This window comes from Rhinatrema bivittatum, chromosome 8, assembly GCF_901001135.1.
Source record: "Rhinatrema bivittatum chromosome 8, aRhiBiv1.1, whole genome shotgun sequence".
In the NCBI taxonomy this organism is placed as follows: domain Eukaryota; kingdom Metazoa; phylum Chordata; class Amphibia; order Gymnophiona; family Rhinatrematidae; genus Rhinatrema; species Rhinatrema bivittatum.
The window spans coordinates 139,855,558-139,875,640 of record NC_042622.1 but is presented as its reverse complement, the minus strand read 5'-3'; the positions used below and the strand labels follow the sequence as shown (position 1 = coordinate 139,875,640).

The window sequence follows — 20,083 nt, the reverse complement described above, 5'->3', positions numbered from 1 at the left end:
TGGTTAAAAGATAGGAAGTAGAGAATAGGACTAAATGGTCAGTGTTCTCAGTGGAGGAGGGCAAATAGTGGAGTGCCTCAGGGATCTGTTCTAGGACTGGTGCTTTTTAATATATTTATAAATGATCTGGAAGAGGGAACAATGAGTGAAGTGATCAAATTTGCAGACAATACAAAATTATTCCGAGTTGTTAAATCACAAGTAGTTTGTGAAAAACTGTAGGGGGAGACTGGAAGATTGAGCATTTAAATGGCAGATGGAATTTAACATGGACAAATGCAAAGTGAGGGAAAAGTTCAGAGTGCAGCCAATCCCCTCCTTCCCCCCATCCCCAAAGTGTGATATTAGAGCCCCATTGAGACATATTCTCTTCCTCCCCAACAAAATAAAATACGTAGGCCATTCCCTAAGGGGTAGATTTTCAAAGGGGTACCCGCATACCCCCCGAAAACCTACCCCAAACCTCCCCTGCGCGCGCCGAGAATATTTTGCATAGGCTCGGCGGTGCGCGCGCAAGCCCCGGGATGCGCGTAAGTCCCGGGGCTTTGCAAAGGGGGCGTATCGGGGGCGTGTTGGGTGGGCGTCACGAATTTCGGGGCGGGGCGGGAGGCGTGTCGGGGTGTGACGCCGGCCCGGGGGCATGGTCGAGGCCTCCGGACCAGCCCCCGGGTCGTGTGATGGCGCGCCAGCAGCCCGCTGGCGCGCGCAGATTTACACCTGCTTTCGGCAGGAGTAAATCTGCCAACAAAGGTAGGGGGGGTTTTAGATAGGGCCAGGGGGGTCGGTTAGGTAGGGGAAGGTGAGGGGAGGTGGAAGGAAAGTTCCCTCCGAGGCCGCTCCGATTTCGGAGTGGCCTCGGAGGGAACAGGCAGCGCGCGCCGGGCTCGGCGCGCGCAGGTTGCACAAATGTGCACCCCCTTGCGCGCGCCAACCCCGGATTTTATAAGATACACGCAGCTGTATTTGGTCAGGGTCTCTCTGTGTTCTGCATTTGTGACTGAGGTGAGGTATTTTGCTAGCATGTAATTTCTGTGTAGGGATCTATAGCAGCCTGGTTTCCTAATAAGAGTTTTTATTGGTGTTCTAGGGCCTGGTGTAATATGTGCAGTGTTGCCTTTTCATAGATACAGTTATTAGGGTTATTTTGGTATGGGAGGTTTACTATACTGTAATGGTAATTCTGTTTGTTTGTGACTTTCTGAGGACCAAGCTCACACCTAATATGCATTACAAAAAGTCTGATTCCGTAGGAGCTCCAAGTGTCTTTTTTGCAGAGTTTTCTGGTTGGCACCACAGGAGTGCAGGTAAATATAACATGCACATTATAAGTGATATTTTTGCCTCAGAAGACGACTCTTGAATGTTCTTTTTCATGTAAATTTTGTTATAAATACATAATTTAATTGTGTGTGTCTGTAAAGTCTGGGAGTGCGTGTGGAGGGGAAGGAGGGGAGGCTTGTGTGCACGGCTGTAAGGTTTGCCTAGGGTACAGTAATACACTTCCTTATCCATGGGTACTGGCAGGAGGCTTGTCAGTTTTAAAAATATAGATTGCAGGATGGAGCTGGGCTTTATTTCATGGGCCTGGGACAGGCACTGAATGAACCGGGGGGGGGGGGGGGGCACAGTAATTTTTTGCACAGGGCAGCAAAAAGACTAGCACCAGCCCTGGGTAAATAAGGTATTTTACTGGAAGGAATGGGAAGGGGGAGGAGGTTGTGGGAGCCTGTGGTATCATAGGCTCAAAATCTCTTTTTCAAAATTGGCAACTCTTATATTGAAAGGGGCTGTGGTCAGGGCTTGAATTGAAATGAGCATTGCACCCTTTGCTACAAAAGTAAATAAAACATTCCCCTGTTATATCCCACAGGAAACAGCAGTTTTCTCTGGGTTTTCCAAATCGAGGGCAGGAAGAACCACATGTAGCTGTGGCCTGGAGCTGAAGATAAGTTGTCATACTGGGTCAGACCGAGGGTCCATCAAGCCCAACATCCAGGTTACAACCACCTGACAAGTACCCAAACAGTAAATAAATCCCATGTTACTAATGCCAGTAATAGCAGTGGCTGTTCCCTATGTCAACTTGATTAATTGCAGTTTATGGACTTTTCCTCCAGGAATTTATCCAAACTTTTTTTAAACCCAGCTAAACTGCCCTAACTACATCCTCCTGTTGCGGTCCTGGCCGCGAGCACTGCGGCCAGGCCCTTACCTCTTGATTCCCGGACCTGCTCCCGCCTCCGGAGTCCTGGCTTGCGGCCTGTTTGGCGGCTTCCCCGCTGGGGCAGTGCCGCCGTGACAGTTCCGGTGGACGCCCTGTTCCTAGGCGCACGCACACGCCACTTGGGAGCCTTTGTAGCCCGTTTCCCGCCAGCACTGACTCCGCCCAATTCCTGATGTCAGATGCTGCGGCCTTGATAAGCCAGCCGCGGCCACCCAGCCTTTGCCTTGCAACGGGTTAGCATTCTGGTTTCCTGTTGTGTTGCGCCCCGGAGTGACCTGCTTGGCTACGTCACTCTGTTCCTGCTACAGTACCTGTTTGGTTCCTGCTTGGTTCCAGTACTCAAGTCTTGCTACAGTTCCTGCCTGGTTCCAGTACCCGAGCCTGCTACAGTTCCTGCCTGGTTCCAGTACTAGAGTCTTGCTACAGTTCCTGCCTGGTTCCAGTACCCGAGCCTGCTACAGTTCCTGCCTGGTTCCAGTACCCGAGTCTTGCTACAGTTCCTGCCTGGTTCCAGTACCCGAGCCTGCTACAGTTCCTGCCTGGTTCCAGTACTCAAGTCTTGCTACAGTTCCTGCCTGGTTCCAGTACCCGAGCCTGCTACAGTTCCTGCCTGGTTCCAGTACCCGAGTCTTGCTACAGTTCCTGCCTGGTTCCAGAACCCGTACCCAGTTACAGTATCATTACTGTCCTAGTCTGGTTCCAGTTACCTGTCCTGATCCACAACCCGCCTAAGTCCCAGCGGCCGGGCCCCTACAGGCTCCTCCCGGGGGAGCACCAGCTTCCAGGGTGAAGAGCATCTACATCCTGCCTGAACATCTGCCTCCCGGCCCGCTGTTCATCAGAGACATTGTCCATCTTTTCCTAGTCTCCAGCAGGTCGGCCCAAGGGTCCATTAAACTGAGACTCCCACAACACCTCCGGCAATGAATTCCGGAGCTTAATTGTGCGTGGGGTGGAAAATAATTTTCCCCAATTTATTTTAAATGTGCTACTTTCTTACTTCATGGCATGCCCCCTAGTCCTATTATCTGAAAGAGAAAGTAACCGATTCACATTTATCCATTCTGGTCCTGATTTTATAAATCTTTTTCATATCCCACCTCAGTCATCTCTGCTCCAAGCTGAACAGCCCTAACCTCTTTAGCCTTTCCTCATAGGGGAGCCATTCCATCCCCTTTATAATTTTGGTTGCCCTTCTCTGTACCTTCTCCAGTGCAACTATATCTTTTTTGAGATGCGGCGACCAGAATTGTACAGTATTCAAGGTGCGGTTTTCACCATGGAGAGATTCAGAGGCATTATGACATTCTCTGTTTTATTTACCATTTCCTTCCTAATAATTCCTAACATTCTGTTGCTTCTTTGACTGCTGCAGCACACTGAGCTGACAATTTCAATGTATTATCCACTATGATGCCTATATCTTTTTCCTGGGTGGTAACTCCTAATACAGAACCTAACATCGTGTAACTACAGCAAGGGTTATTTTTCCCTATATGCAACACCTTGCACTTGTCCACATTAAATTTCATCTGCCATTTGGATGCCCAATCTTACAGTCTTGCAAGGTCCTCCTGCAATTTATTATAATCCGTTTGTGATTCAACTACTCTGAATAATTCTGTATCATCTGCATATTTGATCACCTCACTTGTCGTACCTCTTTCCAGATCATTTATAAATATATTAAAAAGCACCCTGAGGCACTCCACTGTTTACCTTTTTTGACTGTGAAAACAGATCATTTAATCCTACTCTCTGTTTCCTGTCTTTTAACCAGTTTGCAGTCCATGAAAGGACATCGTCTCCTGTCCCATGACTTATAAATAAATATTATTTATTTGATTTATAGTCTGCATTTTGGCACTTCAAAGCAGATTACATCTGCTACTGCTTGTGGTTAGAGCAGCAGGCTACAGAGCAGAGAAACTAGGGTTTAAATCCCACTGTCACTCCTTGTTACTTCAGGCAAGTCCCTTAAGCTCCATTGCCTCAGGTACAAACTTAGATTTGTAGCCCGTTGCTCTAACCACTAGACTATTGCAACTGCTACTGGGGAGATATTAACTGCTGAGCTGCTAGGGCTCAGGACAAACAGGTAGTGGATTGTTTTAGGAGGACTCTGCAGACATGGGACTGGCTCTGGAATGGAATCAGAGTGCAAGGAGGAGGCGGGAATAGTTCCAGACAAAAATAGTGCCTGCGCTCCGGCAGTGCACAGCAGGGAAGTGATCCACGTGTGAAGAGGAGGGGAATGACAAATTGAAAGATGAGAGGAGCCTGCCAATGAAGGGAAGCCTAACATGCTGATGAGGAGTGGAATCAGTGAAGGGGTGGGTGAACCAGGCCTGCAGAGGAGGCATCTGGCTAAGGAGGGGTGAGGAGAAACCTGCTGGGCAGTGCATGGATGGGAAGAAGAACTGGGAGGGGAACAAATGACAGGTCAGTGGGAAATGGAGAGCAGAGCATTTGAAGGGGATGTAGAGTGCAGAGCTGAAAGAGGAAAATTAAACCCCCTCCTCAAATGTAAAATTCAGAGTATTCCCATACAGGAGGGGGAGAATAGAGAAATTACTACTTACCTGATAATTTAGTACAGACAGGTGGATCTATAACCAGTGGATTATGCACCTCAACCAGCAGATGGAGACGGAGTATAGCTGACATCACAGTATATACACCCCTGTACTGACATCAGCCTGCCAGTATTCTCTGCAAAAGCCAGCTGTGGACAAACTAACAAAAACTTGATAATTAACAAACAACCACTCCAGTACGCAGCCAACAGGAAACCACTGAGCTCAGACAAGGACTGCGAGTGCAATAACACTAATCTAGGGACTGGACTGACACTTACCAGTACTCCCTGGAACACACAGCCACACAGGAGGACCATAGCACAACCATTCGGCAGCCAAGGGCAGGAAAGTGGATCTACCTGTCTGTACTAAAGAAAAGGAGATTATCAAGTAATTAGTAATTTCTCCTTTCATAGCGTTCAGACAGGTGGATCCAGAACCAGTGGGATGTACCAAAGCTACTCCTGAACAGGGTGGAAGGCTGCCTGCAGTCCAGCCAAAATCGCACGTGCAAAGGCTGCGTCCTCCTGGGCCTGCACATCCAGGTGATAATGCCTGGAAAAGGTATATAAGGAGGACCACATCACAGCTCAGCAAATCTCGACAGGAGACAGCAATATAATCTCTGCCCATGATACTGCCTGAGCCTTAGTGGAATGAGCCCTCTCCTGACTAGTTAACAGCTGCTCAGTATCCACATACGCGGCCAAGACTACCTCCATAATCCATTGGGCTAATGTAGCCCACGATGCCGGTTCGCCCTGTTTACTTCTACCATGGAGAAAAAACAGGCGATCAGTCTTCCTGAGAGGTTTAGAAACCTCCGAATACTTCAAGATCTGCCTCTTGACATCCAAGAACTGTAATAGGTGATATTCCTCTGCATCTCTTTCCGTGTCCAGAGACAGCAGGAAAATGGACTGATTCAAGTGAAAATCCAAGACCACTTTTGATTTAAAAAAAAAAAAAAAAGGAGCAGTACACACCCCAGAGTCACTCGTGAAACTGCTCCCAGCAAGGCAAGGCCTGCAGTTTGGATACTCAACACGCAGAACAAACTGCCACAAGAAATACTGTTTTCAAGATCAGTAACCTCAAGGAAAGGTTACGCATCAGTCGAAAAATAGGGCCCCCTAAAATATTCAAAACTAGATTGACTCCACAAGGGCACTGGTAACCGCAAGGAAGGATGAAGATGCTTCACTCTTTCAAGAAAAGGGTCACATCTGGATTAGCCGACAAAGGTCTACCATTCACCTGACATAGGCTAAGAAAGTGGAGAGCTTTCTCGCCCATAGCAAGGTAGCAATCACCGCAGTGGAATATCCATGCTTCAGCAACTGAGCCCTCTCAAGGGTCAATACCGTAAGACAAAATTGAGTGGGATCTTCATGAAGAACAGGCCCCTGCCATAGCAGATCCCTGTGCACCAGAAACTGGAGGGGAGAGTCCACCAGGAGCCTTCGCAGATCCACAAACCATGGTCTCCTGGGCCAGTTTTGTGCCACCAGAAGCACCATCCTCCCTGTAATTCTCAATCTTCTGAATCATTCTGCCCAACATGGGCCACGGGGGAAAAGCATACAGCAGCTTGCCCTCCGGCCTCTCCAGCATGAGAGCATCAATGCCCAAGGACTTTGGATCTCTCCTGCGACTGAAGAAGCAAGGAACCTTCGCATTGTGAGTAGTCACCAGCAGGTCCAGCAGCTAATAGTGATCCACTATTAGCTGAAACGCCTTGTTTGAAAATTCCCATTCTCCTGGAGCCAGACTCTGTCTACATGAGAAAGTCTGCTCTTACATTGTGTTTTCCTGCAGTGTGCGAGGCTGAGATCTCCTGAAGATACACTTCCATCCATTCCATAAGTTGGGCTATTTCCAGCAACACTTGCTGGCTCTTGGCTCCTCCCTGCTGATTGATGTAAACCACTGTTGTTGCATTGTCCAACATTATCTGGACTGCTCGACCCTGCAATTGGTCACTGAACCACAAGCGTGCCAACCGGACCACATAGGCTTCCAGCCGATTGATGTTCCAGAGAGACTCTTCTGCATGCCAGTGCCCTTGCACTGTCAGCTCCTGACAGTGAACTCCCCAACCCTGGAGGCTTGCATCTGTTGTGAGTACTAGCCAGTCCAGTGATCCAAGGGAAAACCCCCTTTCTTAGTTGATCCACTTTTAACCACCACTGCAGGTGAGTGCAGACCTCCATCGGTAGGTGAAGTGAATCGAATAGTCTTGAGACTGTGGGCGCCAATAAGACAGCACTGTGCACTGAAGAGGATGCATATGCACCCTTGCCCAAGGCACCACCTCCAGGGTCGCCATCAATCTGAGCACCTGTAGATGGAACCACACCATCGGGTGTATTGTGGTCATCAGTAGATGCACCTGTACCATCAGCTTCTGAATACAGCCCTCCGGCAGGAACACCGTGCCCTGTTTCATGTCAAACTGACCACCAAGATAATTTAGTGACTGTAATGGCTGAAGATTGCTCTTGGCCAGGTTCACCACCTAACCTAGCTCTTGCAACAAGGAGATCACCTTGCGCAAAACCTGGAAGCTCTCTTCCAGACTCTTGGCCCGAATCAGCCAGTTGTCCACGTATGGGTGTACCAGGATCCCATCCTTTCTCAACTCCGCTGCCCATCATCATAACCTTGGAAAAAGTTCTGGGCATGGTGGCCAAATCAAAAGGTAGCACTCAAAACTGATAATGATGCCCCAAAACAGTGAAACACAGAAATTGTTGATGCTCTAGCTGGATGGAAATATGCAGGTATGCCTCGAACAAATCCAGAGACGTCAGAACCTCCCCTGACTGTACTGCCATTATCACTGAGCATAAGGTTTCCATACAAAAATGAGTCACACGCAAATGATGGTTGACCCCCTTGAGATCCAGGATGGGACAAAAAGAGCCCTCCTTCTTGGGCACAATGAAATAAATGGAATATCAGCCTGTATTTTCTTGAGACATGGGAACCACAGCCCACAGACTGAATAGTTTGACAACGTACACTCCACTGTCTATCTCTTCTGTAGAAATTTGCAGGGAAACACCATGAACACGTCCCAAGGTACACTACGAAACTTGAGTGCATAGCCATTTCGTCTCACCTCCAGAACCCACTGGTCTGACATGATTTTGACTCAACTCCAACAAAAGAAAGAGAGATGACCCCCTATCAACTGTTCCTGGGAGTAGGACGGCACACTGTCATTGAGAGGCTCGGGGGGGGGGGGGGGTACACTGCTTGAGCCTGCACCCTGTCTGGACTACCTAAGATGAAAGGACTGAGACCTACCCAAAGGTCAAGCGCTCTGAAAGGCAGCTCCCTCTGTAGGGTCAAAAACGTTTGGATCCCCTAGTACAACCTCTCATGCTGAAGGAGCATGGCATCTGTTGCTTAACCTCTAGCAAATGAGGAACTTGGGACTCACCCCACTTCTTGGCCAATTTCTCCAGCTCACTCCTAATCAAGAGCGAGCCTTTAAAGGGCAACTTCGTAAGGTTAGACTTGGAGGTTGCATCAGCTGACCAATTTCTCAGCCTTAACTCATGCCTGGCTGCTATTACCAAAGCTACCCCTCTGGCTGAAGTGTAGACTAAATTGCAGCCCGCATCTGCCAAAACGGCAGCTGCTGATTTCATTACTGCCCTGGAATTCACACCAGATTCATTGACTTCCTCAGAGAGAAGTAAACAAGGGCAAGCCACCAGGGAACAAGAAGAAGCTGTCTGCAAATTCACTGTCATTGCTTCAATGGCCAGTTTGATAGCCTTAATTCTCCTATCCTGTGCATCCTTCAAGGCTGCTCCCCCTTCTACGGGAATAGTCATCCGCTTGGTAATGGCACACACAGGCGCATCTATTTTCGGAAAGTGAATTGCTCTCACAGCTGGATCCAGGGAGTACAGACTTTCCAAGACTCGTCCCCCTTAGAAATTAGCTTTTGGGGCGCCTCATTCAAGATCAATCAATTCTTGAATGGTTTCCATAATAGGGAAGAAACATGAGGCTTTCCACAAAGAAATCAAAATGGGATCTTTCTTTGGCTCAGACATGGATTCAGCCCCAGGTACTCCCAGCATCTTCAAAGTCTTGGAAATCTGAGCCGGAAACTATGAAAGAACTGTGACATAGTTGTATATGGCTCTAATCCCAGAGGAATTTTCCCATCCTCCAGGGAGTAAGGATCGGCTTCATCATCTGTGCCATCTGGGACCCTATCAGGAAAACTGGCAGCAATTCTAGGTGTACTCAGACGCTTACCCACAGCACCAGGCATGCAGGATTTTACCGCCTGCGACCCTGACCTGTTAAGACTGACAGGGGCCAAGGACTGCTCCTGAAGAAAAGACTGCAGTCCTTGAAAAAAGTGTATCCAAGAAAAGGCTTAGGGATCCATGCTAAACCAGGGGGCATCTGTCCTGTGTCCCCTGAAACTACCTTCCCCACTGATGAACCAGTTAGGAGAGCTCCAAAGTCAGGAGACCCTTCTGGCAGCTCTTTTCCCATTCCCACATCAGGCTGGGAAGAACTGGGCTTAGTAAAATCGGATGAAGGCAATTCCCCCTGAGCCTCCAAGCAGCGCTGACACAAGTTAGAGGGATCGCCAGGCTGAGATGCCCGAATATGACAGGCAGCATAGAGGGTAAAGCGCTTAGGTTTCTTCGCTATAGTCTGTCAGTATGCTCTCAACAGGCATCTGAAAATGTGTGTCCAGCTGTATTCACGCTGCAAAAAACTAGGCGTCCAAAATTTAGACACTGTGCCTCAAGTGTCAAAACCTGAGCTCTAACGAGGCCGCTCAGATTGTGCACATAGATAAAGTGCGTGCATGTGAACACCCAGATAGACACCCCTAACCAACTGAATGCCCAACTCGGCACACAAACCAACAGAACTGAAGACGGCAGCCTAACATGCAGGAAAAAAAAACGTGTGAAATGCCGCCACGGCCTACCACACGGCGAACAAGAAAAGCCTGAGAGCAGGACCTAGCCAAAAGGCTGCTCAACCTGCCAGGCTGCCCATGTACCCTAAGCTCCCCCGGAGAAGGGAATGAACATCGGAGGAGGAATCCCTACAAAACTCCCCTGCTTCTCTGTTTTTATTTTTTGCTCCTTACCTGAGCTCAGCCCATCTTGGCGGAGTACAGAGACGGTCTCCAGCTGTGGGGGGAGAGGGCATATACCTTCATTGCTGACCTCGGCTTCCTGCACCTGCTTGCTTTTCAGCTATTTTTTTTTTAACAGCTCAGTCCATGTCAGCTGAAAACCAGCTACTAGACCAAGGCACTCATCTGAGGAAGTGATACAAAGATATCACCTTAGGAATTCTCGACTGAGGGAGGGACCATAAAGGTATCACCACAGGAGAGCAGGGCAAATACATTTCCTTCGTTTCTCCTTTTAAGACTTTTAAGCAATCCCCAATAGGGCAATACACATCCACCATCTGATGGAGACGGAGAATACTGGCAGACTGATGTCGTTGCAGGGGATTTTGCTCCGTCTCCATCTGCTGGTAGAGGTGTATAACCCACTGGTTCTGGATCCACCTGTCTGAATGCTAAGAAATAATAAAATAGCAAGCTAAGGGGGGGGGGGGGGGGGGGGAGAGAGAGAGAGAGAAGGTAGATCCACTGGGATTGGGGAAAAATGAATTGTGGGACTTTGAGTGCTTCTCTAGCTTTTGATTTTGCCACAGAAGTTTTTCCCATGTTCACATTACCTCGCTGGACATTTAAATTCAGGCCGGTCAGTCCTATTGAAAATCCACTGTGCTCTGTTTTTTCTTTTATTCTGGGGGCGCTGTATAATTTGTGTTGAGTTCAGCACCCTCCCAAACATTTTCAAAAATCGGCTCCTATAATCGAGAGTGCAGCTTCCTCCCCACCCCAACACTCCAGAGAGATTATCCCTGTTGAGGGCATCCTGCCACAGCAGCCACCCCTCTGTCTACACAGAACTTCACCGTCTTCAATTAAGCCAATTTGCCTAGAAAATCAATCGTCTCCCCTTCCCACCTTCTCCACGCCGCCTCGCTGTTTCGCCTCCGTCTCTGTCCACCTTGGAGACGGTCTTCGCTTTCTCCCCCCCCTCCACGCCTCCCATGACGTCAATGCCGGTGGAGGAGGAGCCGTGCTCTGCCCAAACATGGCCCCAGGTTCCTGCTTTCCTTTGCCTTCCCCACCCTCTTGCTGCAATCAATGGGAGAGCAGTGAGGGGAGAGCCGACCACAGGCTCCACGGGAGCCTTTCAGTCGGAGGCTTCTGCAGCCGATCTCGGAGCGGGGATCCAGTATGTTCCTGTCTCAGCAATGGGCCTAACCAAACCTAACAAAGCAAGAAGACGCGCTGCAGGGCTCGCCGCTTTTATAGGTTAGACTTAATTTCAATAAAAAAATAATAACCTAGTCTATTTTCCTGTTAACCGTTATAAGCCTCGTCCTTGTGGAATGAAGGTTTTTCTAAAGCTTTTCCAACGAGAATGGGCACAGCTGTATCCAAAAAGAAGACTCTGAGGAATGATGCTATGTCCTCTGTAGCAGCTAAAGTTCGGTAAGTGGATCGCGGAGGAGTTTGGATGCTGCAATAGCCGTCCCGGCAGCTGAGGGTCAAGGGAGATGATGGGGGGGGGGGGGGGGGCATCGGGATCTAGAAAGGAGCGCTCCGCTCGTAGCGCTACACACACACGCGTGCACTACTGCACAAGAGCTGAATGAGGCTTTGTGATGTGCCGGTGTCCTTAGGAATGGTTGCAGCTTTAAACTGAGAGCATCGTGAGTTTCGCTGGTTAATGTGACATTGCCTCGCTAAATTGCTGCCAGAAGCAGGCGTTCAGGCTACCTATGCTGTGCCTGGGCTCTGGTGCTTTGCTTTATGTGGATGCTTTGCTTTCGCTGCCTATAATGCTCTCCTGCTGCTCCCGTTACATGGTCCCTGTTGTCATTGTTTTCCCTAGCTTTTTAAATAGTACTGACATCAGAGGTGAAAATCTCGCTTTCCCCCTACCCTTCTGTCAGGAGACTGAGAAAAAAAAAAGCTTTAATAAATAACAGTACTGATAACCAAAGGGCGCGATCTCGACGTTCCCCAACTTTGCATTTCCAATTTCTAGGCACCTTGACACCTCTGGTTTGTGCACGGGGGGGGTGTTTTGAGGGGGGACGGGTTGTTTGATGGTTGACCTCCTGGAAGTGGTATACCGTGGACAGACCTGATTGCATACTTAGATGAGCCCTCTAGGGACAGGGAAATGCCTACAATTCCTGAATATAATCCCTGAAGGGTGGAATATAAATCAGATAAATAGATACATACATACATAGTACTATCTGAGCATTACTGGGATCCTTTTTTTAATTCTTTATTTATTAATCTTATTCATTTCACACAAAGTAATACTTTTACTGGGATCCTTTTATCTAACTGAATCTAGCTGGATATTCCCCTGTAGTAGTAACAATGTGCCTTCTCCTCTCTGGCCCCAGGCAGGAGAAACATGCTGCCTGCCTCCCATCTTGATTGCTTTGAACACCTGCTTTTACAATGTTAGAATCAGCTAGTGCTTTAAGTAGGGTAATTTATAGCTTGACATTGGCCTCTGTTCTGAAGCATCCCCGAGCTGTGTAAACGGTTGAATAACAAAATATGTCTGGCCCATGACATCTTTGCCACATGCAGCAAAAAAAAAAAAAAAAAAAAAAGTTTGGAACTGACTTGGTAAATATTCGGTTCTGGGTCAGGTGGAGATTTGCTGCTATGTAATCTTTTGCACAAGGCTGAATTTCGCAGAATGGCGCACACTGTTTGTGGTTGTGGAAAAGGCATGGGTCCCTTATGCGGATTGTTTTACAGCCCACTACCGATATAATAGTCTCTATATATCTCATTGTATCCTCCTGTTCTGCAAAATCTTCTGACATCCCTCCCTACATTCTCTCTCCATCATTCAGCATTGTAGAGAGTAGCTATTGTACAATGTTTCATAGTGTCTATCACATGTCTGTGTCTACAGTATATTTACAAACTGTATAGTGTCCTCATATCTATATCGGCAGAATTGATTTTATATCTTTACCTTTTTCTGCCTATTATATAGCTATGATATTTGCCAATTGGCACACCGGTATCTGGCAATCTGGGCCTATTTTGCTGTGTGTTCCTAAGGTAAGGTTACAAATACCATGCAGGAGGTTACTCCTAGTATCCGGGTTGCACATCCTGCTCCTTCTGTGTTCCTGCTCCTGTTTCTTTCTCCCGAATTCTTTAAATATGCAGATTCGGAGGCAGGGGAAGTTGTAACTCACAGCTCATGAAGTCCTAGATCTGTGATTTAGCAAAAATCCTTTAAAATGATAAAAGCCAACAATTTTCCAGCTACTAGCTTTGTAAAAAAAAAAAAAAAAAAAAGTCTTATTCTTCAGGTTACTTACTGGAAATGTTTCCTCTTCCCAGGGTTGGCCCCAGCAATTTTAACTCCCATTAGTGCCATCACCTCTCCCCCATCCCTTACAATATGGGATCACTGCACCCCCTTCTCCCCAAAATGATTGATGTGCTAATTAATCTGCAAAAATCAGTACGGCAACAGTGCAAAGGATGAAAAGATATTTAGAGCAGCCAGGCGGAAAAAATGTTGAGCACTGGATGGCAGGGACGATACCATGCCAAGTTCAATCGGCAGGTAGCTAAGGCCATTCAAGGCATGGATGGCTTATCATTTGAGGCATGACTGGGTGGACGTACATTGTCCAGAATTGTATGCTCCGGATGGGGCGCATTTGTCAAATGTAGGAGATGATTTGTTTCTGCAGGCTACGCAGAGGTTAATGATAGGTTTGGCATGGGGGGAGCCCGTCCTGCGTGGGTGGAAGGTTACTTCCTGGCCCTCGCATGATGGGATCCCTGTGTCAGTGGCGACAGAGACCAGGAAAGGCTATTGTAACACTGGAGGCATTAAAAGGAAGCAGGGAGGTGCTGGTAAGGAAGAGAGGGAGCCTTGGGGCCACCACTTGGCGGTTGGCCACGGATGATGCCTGTCTGGCCCGGGGATTGTGCCTTGACGGATTGACGGCTAGGCACATATGAGAGGGACTCTGGTAGGGCCTGCTGCATGGTGGCCTGCCTGAACCTCTCCAGTATGGCGGTCAAATACTGGTCCAGGGGCTCGTGGGCTCCTCCCTCCCTCCCCTTCAGTTCCGCTTTGGTGGAAGGAATCTGAGATATTGGCACCTGCCCGGTGGTTGAGAAAAGGCAATGATGGCAGGACTTGGCCCCTGAATTAGACTCCCCTGTTAGGGTATTCTAATAAATGACTACGACCATTTGCATCCCACTAATGTCTCACGTTTTCCTTGTGTATGTAATGTTACGGTGTCCGGCCAGGATGGGCGGGGCGGGATAGAACTATGGGGGTTCGGTTATTCAGACTTCCATCTCACTGCCCAAGCAGTCCAACCAAGAAAAGATTACACTTGGAGAGAAAAAGCAGGGCTGGAAGTGAACTCATAATACGGAGTTAGCTGAGCGCTCTGCATGCTTTGGGTACGTTAACCCTTCGTTAGCATGTCTTACACACTATATAGTAGAGTTGTGCTTCGTTTATCATGAATTAGGCAATTTCAATGAAATTGCCTAATTCGTCGTGGGTCAGGGGCCCCAAACCCCGGAACTGATTTTCCCCGAACTACGAGGAAAATTTAGTTTTTTGGGTTTGTACGGGGGGAGGGCACATTTTATTTTTTTAAATAAAAAACCACCCCAAGCATTAAACTTTACTGTAATACAACCCCCCCCCCCATCCCGATCCCTCCCCAAGACTTAATAACATCCCTGGTGGTCCAGCGGGGTCCCACGAGGGATTTCTCCCTCCAGTGCCCTCGGGCTTTCGGGCCTGCCTCGCCTCAAAATGGCGCCGATAGCCTTTGACCTACTATGTCACAGGGGCTACGATGATATGGTGAGACAGAAATTGTTAGTGCTTCCGTGTGTTTTTGCTCCTTGAAGGCTGTATTTGCTGTTCCTCTCTTGAATTTGGCACAGTTTAAGTGAAGCTATTCTTCTGCCATCCAGCACTGTCCTCTGCAGCTTCAATGGTGCTTCACAATCAGAGAACCATGGTAGCAGCCAGCAAGAGCATTCCACCTGCACTACAGACCTACTCTGCGCTATCTTTTGGTCTGAGAGTCTCAAATGCTTCTCACATTAACTCTGGGATTCTTCGTAGGTTGAGAAATGTGTCATTGGATCAAAAGCCATTGTAGTTTACCAGCTCACATGGGCCCCTTCTTCAGATGCGACTAACCAAGAATCCACTGTTTTACAGGATCAATATAGCTAATGGAACGCTGCATTATTACACCTTGGACTATGCTTCAGGCGAAAATATCCTGAGGCCATGCAGATTTGAATACCTGCGTCATTGCTTTATACAATTGCCCACTAATATGTGATTTTGCACTGCAACCATTCCTGCAATCTTCAGACAGGGTCACAGACCTGCTGACAAACCCAACCCATTTATCTTCTTCAGTCGGAGCACTGTGCTTGAGCTTGCAAAGGCCCTGATGCAATAAGATGCACATGGCTGTGCACACGACTTTATTCCTGATTTTAACAAGGGGTTTAGTGCACAAAATACATGTGCACAACTGTGAGTGTGACTGTATGCACAAATTAGCACTCCTCCATGTTAACGAAGGCATTAGATATTACTCTTCAGTGCGGAGAGGTGCATAGGTTTAGGTCATGATTTCTTAATCAATCAATCACTTATTTATTACATGCTTTTACAGCAGGTGAGATCAAAGCATGTTAAAATGCTGCAGAAGGGAGTCTGCACTTATAACTGTAAAAAGAGCATTTTACATAAACCTGAAAAACAGCTATAGATACGATATTAGCATCAACTTGAGGGAACCAACAGAAGAAACCTACCAAATGCCGAACATCAACTGAGCATCATCATTTGGAACAGCAAATGAGAAACAATCATATGAGAGCACCATCTGAGAGTAACAAAACTGAAGAGCAATCAAATTTAAAAGAAGGAAAGAGAGGGTAACCTGAGCAAACCTCATGCATCTAATTTAGCCAAAAGGAGTGTAAGTTCAGGTCAGGTAAGGAAGCAAGAATACCCTTCGCTAAGGTCCGAAGACCTATGAATAACAATGTTTTCAGGTTCTTCTTACAGGTCACCACGTCCGTGAAGCATCTTATGACCAGATGCAGGAAGTTCCAAAGGGCTGGGAATGAGCCAAGAAAGGCCTTTTCCTTGGGGGCTGGAACTGTTAGGCATGTGTAGCGGATGAATCTGGGTATATAGGGAGAGTCAGTTGGCTAGGTGGGGTGGGGCCAGGCCATTGAGGGCTTTGAAAGCCAGGACCAGAATTTTGAAGATGGAATGATGAGAGATCGACAACCAGTGGAGGGCTTTCAGCAGAGGAGTGACTTGTTCAAATTTATTGGCATTGAGCAAGATCTAGGCTTCAGTATTCTAGATAAGTTTCAGATAGTGAGGGAGTGTTTTGGGGAGGCCTTTATAGAGGGAGTTGCAATTATCTAATTGGGAGATAAGAAAGGCTTGCATGATGGTGACCGTGTCGAAGGCACTGCAGCCTTCGACACTGTCAACCACACATCTCTCCTAGACCGCCTTGCAGATATAGGCATCTCTGGTACGGCTCTCAGCTGGTTCAAATCCTTCCTCCACAACAGAGCTTTCAAGGTCAAAATTAACAATAAAGAATCTTACCCGGTCAGCTCCAACTTTGGAGTCCCGCAAGGGTCTTCCCTCTCTCCAATCCTCTTCAACATCTACTTTCTACCTCTCTGCCACCTACTCTCTAAGCTAAAGCTTACTCATTATCTCTATGCAGACGATATACAAATTCTCATTCCCATCATCGAATCTCTACATAAAACCCTAGCTTCTGGAACAGCTGCTTACAATCAATTAACATGCTCCTAACCAGTCTCAACCTAGTTCTAAACACCAATAAGATGGAAATCCTCATAATCTCCCGAGATGACAACAACCTTCTTCTCAATGCTCCAATATCGCCACATCCTTCTAACCTCAAACACTCGCCCCACGTAAGAGATCTAGGCGTCATATTGGATAACCAACTTAACCTCAAAAAATTCGTCAACAACACCACTAAGGAATGCTTTTTCAAACTGCAAGTCCTAAAAAAAACTGAAACCCCTCCTACATTTTCACGATTTCCGACTGGTACTACAATCTATACTCTTCTCTAAAATTGATTACTGCAATGCTCTGCTCCTCGGCCTTCCAGCAAATACTATCAAACCTCTGCAGATGTTGCAGAATTCAGCCGCCAGGATCCTGACGAACACAAAGAAAAGAGAACACATCTCTCTCATTCTTTATATCCTCCATTGGCTTCCGATCAAATTCAGAATTCTCTACAAAGCCCTAACCATAATTCATAAGGCCCTACACAACCTCTCTCCAATCGAGCTTACTATCCAGCCACGTCTTCATAAGTCCATTAGACCAATTAGAGGAGCTTATCAAGGCATATTACACGTTCCCCCAGCAAAAACCTCATTTAGGAAACGAGCCCTCTCCATAGCAGGCTCTGCACAATGGAATGCACTCCCTCCGGACCTCCGTCAAGATCCATGTCCCCTTTCATTCAAGAAAAAACTCAAAACATGGCTCTTCAAACTTGCATTCCCAGAATAAGGACTACAGCTCACATTCCCAGAATTGAAGACTTCCGCTCATACCTTTGACCAGTTGGACCAACACATTGCATTATATCTTTATAATGTTTCTCACTTTCTAGACTCCCGCTTATACCTTGACCAGTCTGACCAACGCATTGCACCATGTTTTTATATTTGTTTCTCATTTTGAAATCCTTTGATCCTACCTAATGCTATAACTTTAATCAAGCCTCTCTTAAAGAGCTATCTCATTTAGTTCATGACGCACCCTGTAACCAGTCTCCATGTCCGGACCTGATCAAGTCTACTTTACCTGTTTAATTCCGCCTTTAAGATGTATATCTTGTTAGTCAGATTTTATTAAGTATTTATCCTAATTTGAATCTTGTTAATGTTCTAAGTAATGAATCATCTATCATTTCCAGTTCAAAAGTATTTGTTTATCTATTAACTTTGTTTAACAATTGTTTAGCCATGGTTCCTTAATTATGTTCTTGTCTCTTATATTGTTCCTTGTAATGCTCCTTTGCAAAGTTTTTTGTTCACTGTAAACCGGTATGATTTGTAGTTTTGTACAGGAATATCGGTATATAAAAATAATAAATAAATGGTGGCATAGGCAGGGGCATCCAGAGATGCCAAAGTTGGCAAAGATGGAAAAAAGCAGCTTTGGTGAGCTGAGTTTCCATGATTAGCTTGGAGTCTACAATGATCCCAGACTGCGGACCTGGTGGGAGAATGGTATCACAGTTCCCTCTAGCAGTATTTTAGAGCAGACGGCAGAATGGTCTGATTTACCAATCCATAGTGCTTCAGTTTGTTGAGGTGTAACCAGTCTGCAATCCTCATCAGGCAAGTAATGAAATTCTGAATGGCTCAATCAGGGTCAGTATCCAGGGTGCAGATGAGCTGAATATCATCGGCATAGATATAGAAGAGGGTTTTGCAGGATCTGATGAGCTTACCCAGGGGGGCCAGGAGGATATTGGACAGTGTGGGGGAGAGGATACAATCTTGTGGCATCCCACATGACAGAAGGCAGGGTGTGGAGGAAGCCTGTTCTACGGAGATGGACTGAGAGCAGACTATGAGGAAGGATTTGAACCAGACCAGGGTTGTGAAGGAGATACCCTAGTTCAGTCAGGCGGAATAGGAGTTGTTCATGGTCGACTGTATCAGACACTGCTGTGAGGTCTAGGAGCACTAGAAGGGCTTGTTGATTTAAGTATAGGCGTACGTCATCTACCAGGCAGGTTAAGGCTGTTTCCATGGTGTGAAGAGGGCTGAACCCAGATTGGTGGGTGTCCAAGTAGTTTGTGGTGTGAAGGAGATTCATTAGTTGTTGAAGGTCAGCTTCTCACTAACTTTGCTGAGAAACGAGAGATGTTGGAAATTTAACTTCTGGTCAGAGGTGGAGTAAAATTTCTGGGGCTAGTGCTAGTCTATGGAGCTAAACCTGGTTTGTGGTGTGAGATCCTGTATTCGGGATTTATGCTCGATTTGTGCGTGTCTTTTGGATTAGTTTGCTTTTTTTTAAACTCCAGATGTATATGCATACCATTAGTTGACTGCGACGGGCGGTTAACTCTATTTTCAGCACATGACTAAAACAAATGTGTGCCGAAGTTCAGCGCACGTGTTTTACTCTCATCTTATTACATTGGACTCAAAATGTGTCCTAGACCCTCCCTCTGCACTGAGAGAGCAAAGTTGTGCTGATTCTGCTATAAAGAGACAATAGTCAGAGCTTGGGTGTTGCAGATCAGTCACATTCGTTTATCAGCGATCTCACTCCCAGTTTCTGAAACCTGACCTCAGACTCCTGGGACCTGCAGTCCTGTATTAATATATAATTAGGTTATAAGCGCACTGGGGTTTATTTTAGGCGTCTCTGGATGGATAGGAGCAGGAGAATGCAACCTTTCTGCCTCCACTGTTACAAAAGACATTCATGTCGCCTCAGCTGGTAACTTCGAACAGCAGGAAGAGAAAATATCTTCTTTTTAAAATCAGGTTGTATCCTGTGAAGAAATGAAGCTGCAGCTTTTAGGAAGCTTCTCCAGCCTCTAGTTCTGCATGAGGGTTGCCTCCTGTGCCAGCAGTCCTCCCCAGCTATTCAATTTCACTTCTAGTTCTAAATGATAACAATGAGTACTACTTTAAATAAAGTGTTCTAATGTCACCTCTTCTTCTTCTTCTTCTTTTTTTAGTGTTTTGTATGTAAAACTTCAACCTTGGCTCACTTCCAAAGCTATTTCCTACATTCCTGCACCTGATCTCTGGTCATAATCCTGCTCCCACGCTGACTTCCCCCATTTCAAATTCATGCTCACCTCCTTCCAGTCTGCTGTTGCACTCGCTAAACAAGACTGCTGTGTCCAGCTGCAAGACAGCCTTGTTTCTAACCCCTGCCGTCTCTTCACCCTCCTCCGCTTCAGTCTCTGTCCAGCCTATGGTTGATATCTTCTATGACAAGCTTCCCAATATTCCTTGACTTCCCCCTCTAACTCCCCCTACTTCAGTCCTTTGCCTTTCTCTTCCCCTTGGTCTTTGTCACCCTTTCTTCCT

General features: G+C 46.9%; 1 protein-coding gene across 7 annotated transcripts in view; it reads left to right on the top strand.

Moving 5' to 3' along the window:
- The first annotated feature begins 10,991 nt into the window (after positions 1-10,991).
- The window catches only part of NSMF (NMDA receptor synaptonuclear signaling and neuronal migration factor), a 137,163-nt gene continuing 128,071 nt past the window's right edge, over positions 10,992-20,083 (top strand). For 4 of the 7 annotated variants that reach the window (XM_029612184.1, XM_029612182.1, XM_029612181.1 and 1 more), the window contains exon 1: positions 10,993-11,377. Coding sequence is in view for 5 of the 7 variants with exons in the window: in XM_029612182.1 (XP_029468042.1) it covers positions 11,307-11,377 (71 nt within the window). In the remaining 2 variants the exon portion in view is untranslated. Of the gene's footprint in view, positions 11,378-20,083 lie in introns of all 7 variants that reach the window. The other 3 variants (XM_029612180.1, XM_029612185.1, XM_029612183.1) reach the window with 2 other exon arrangements.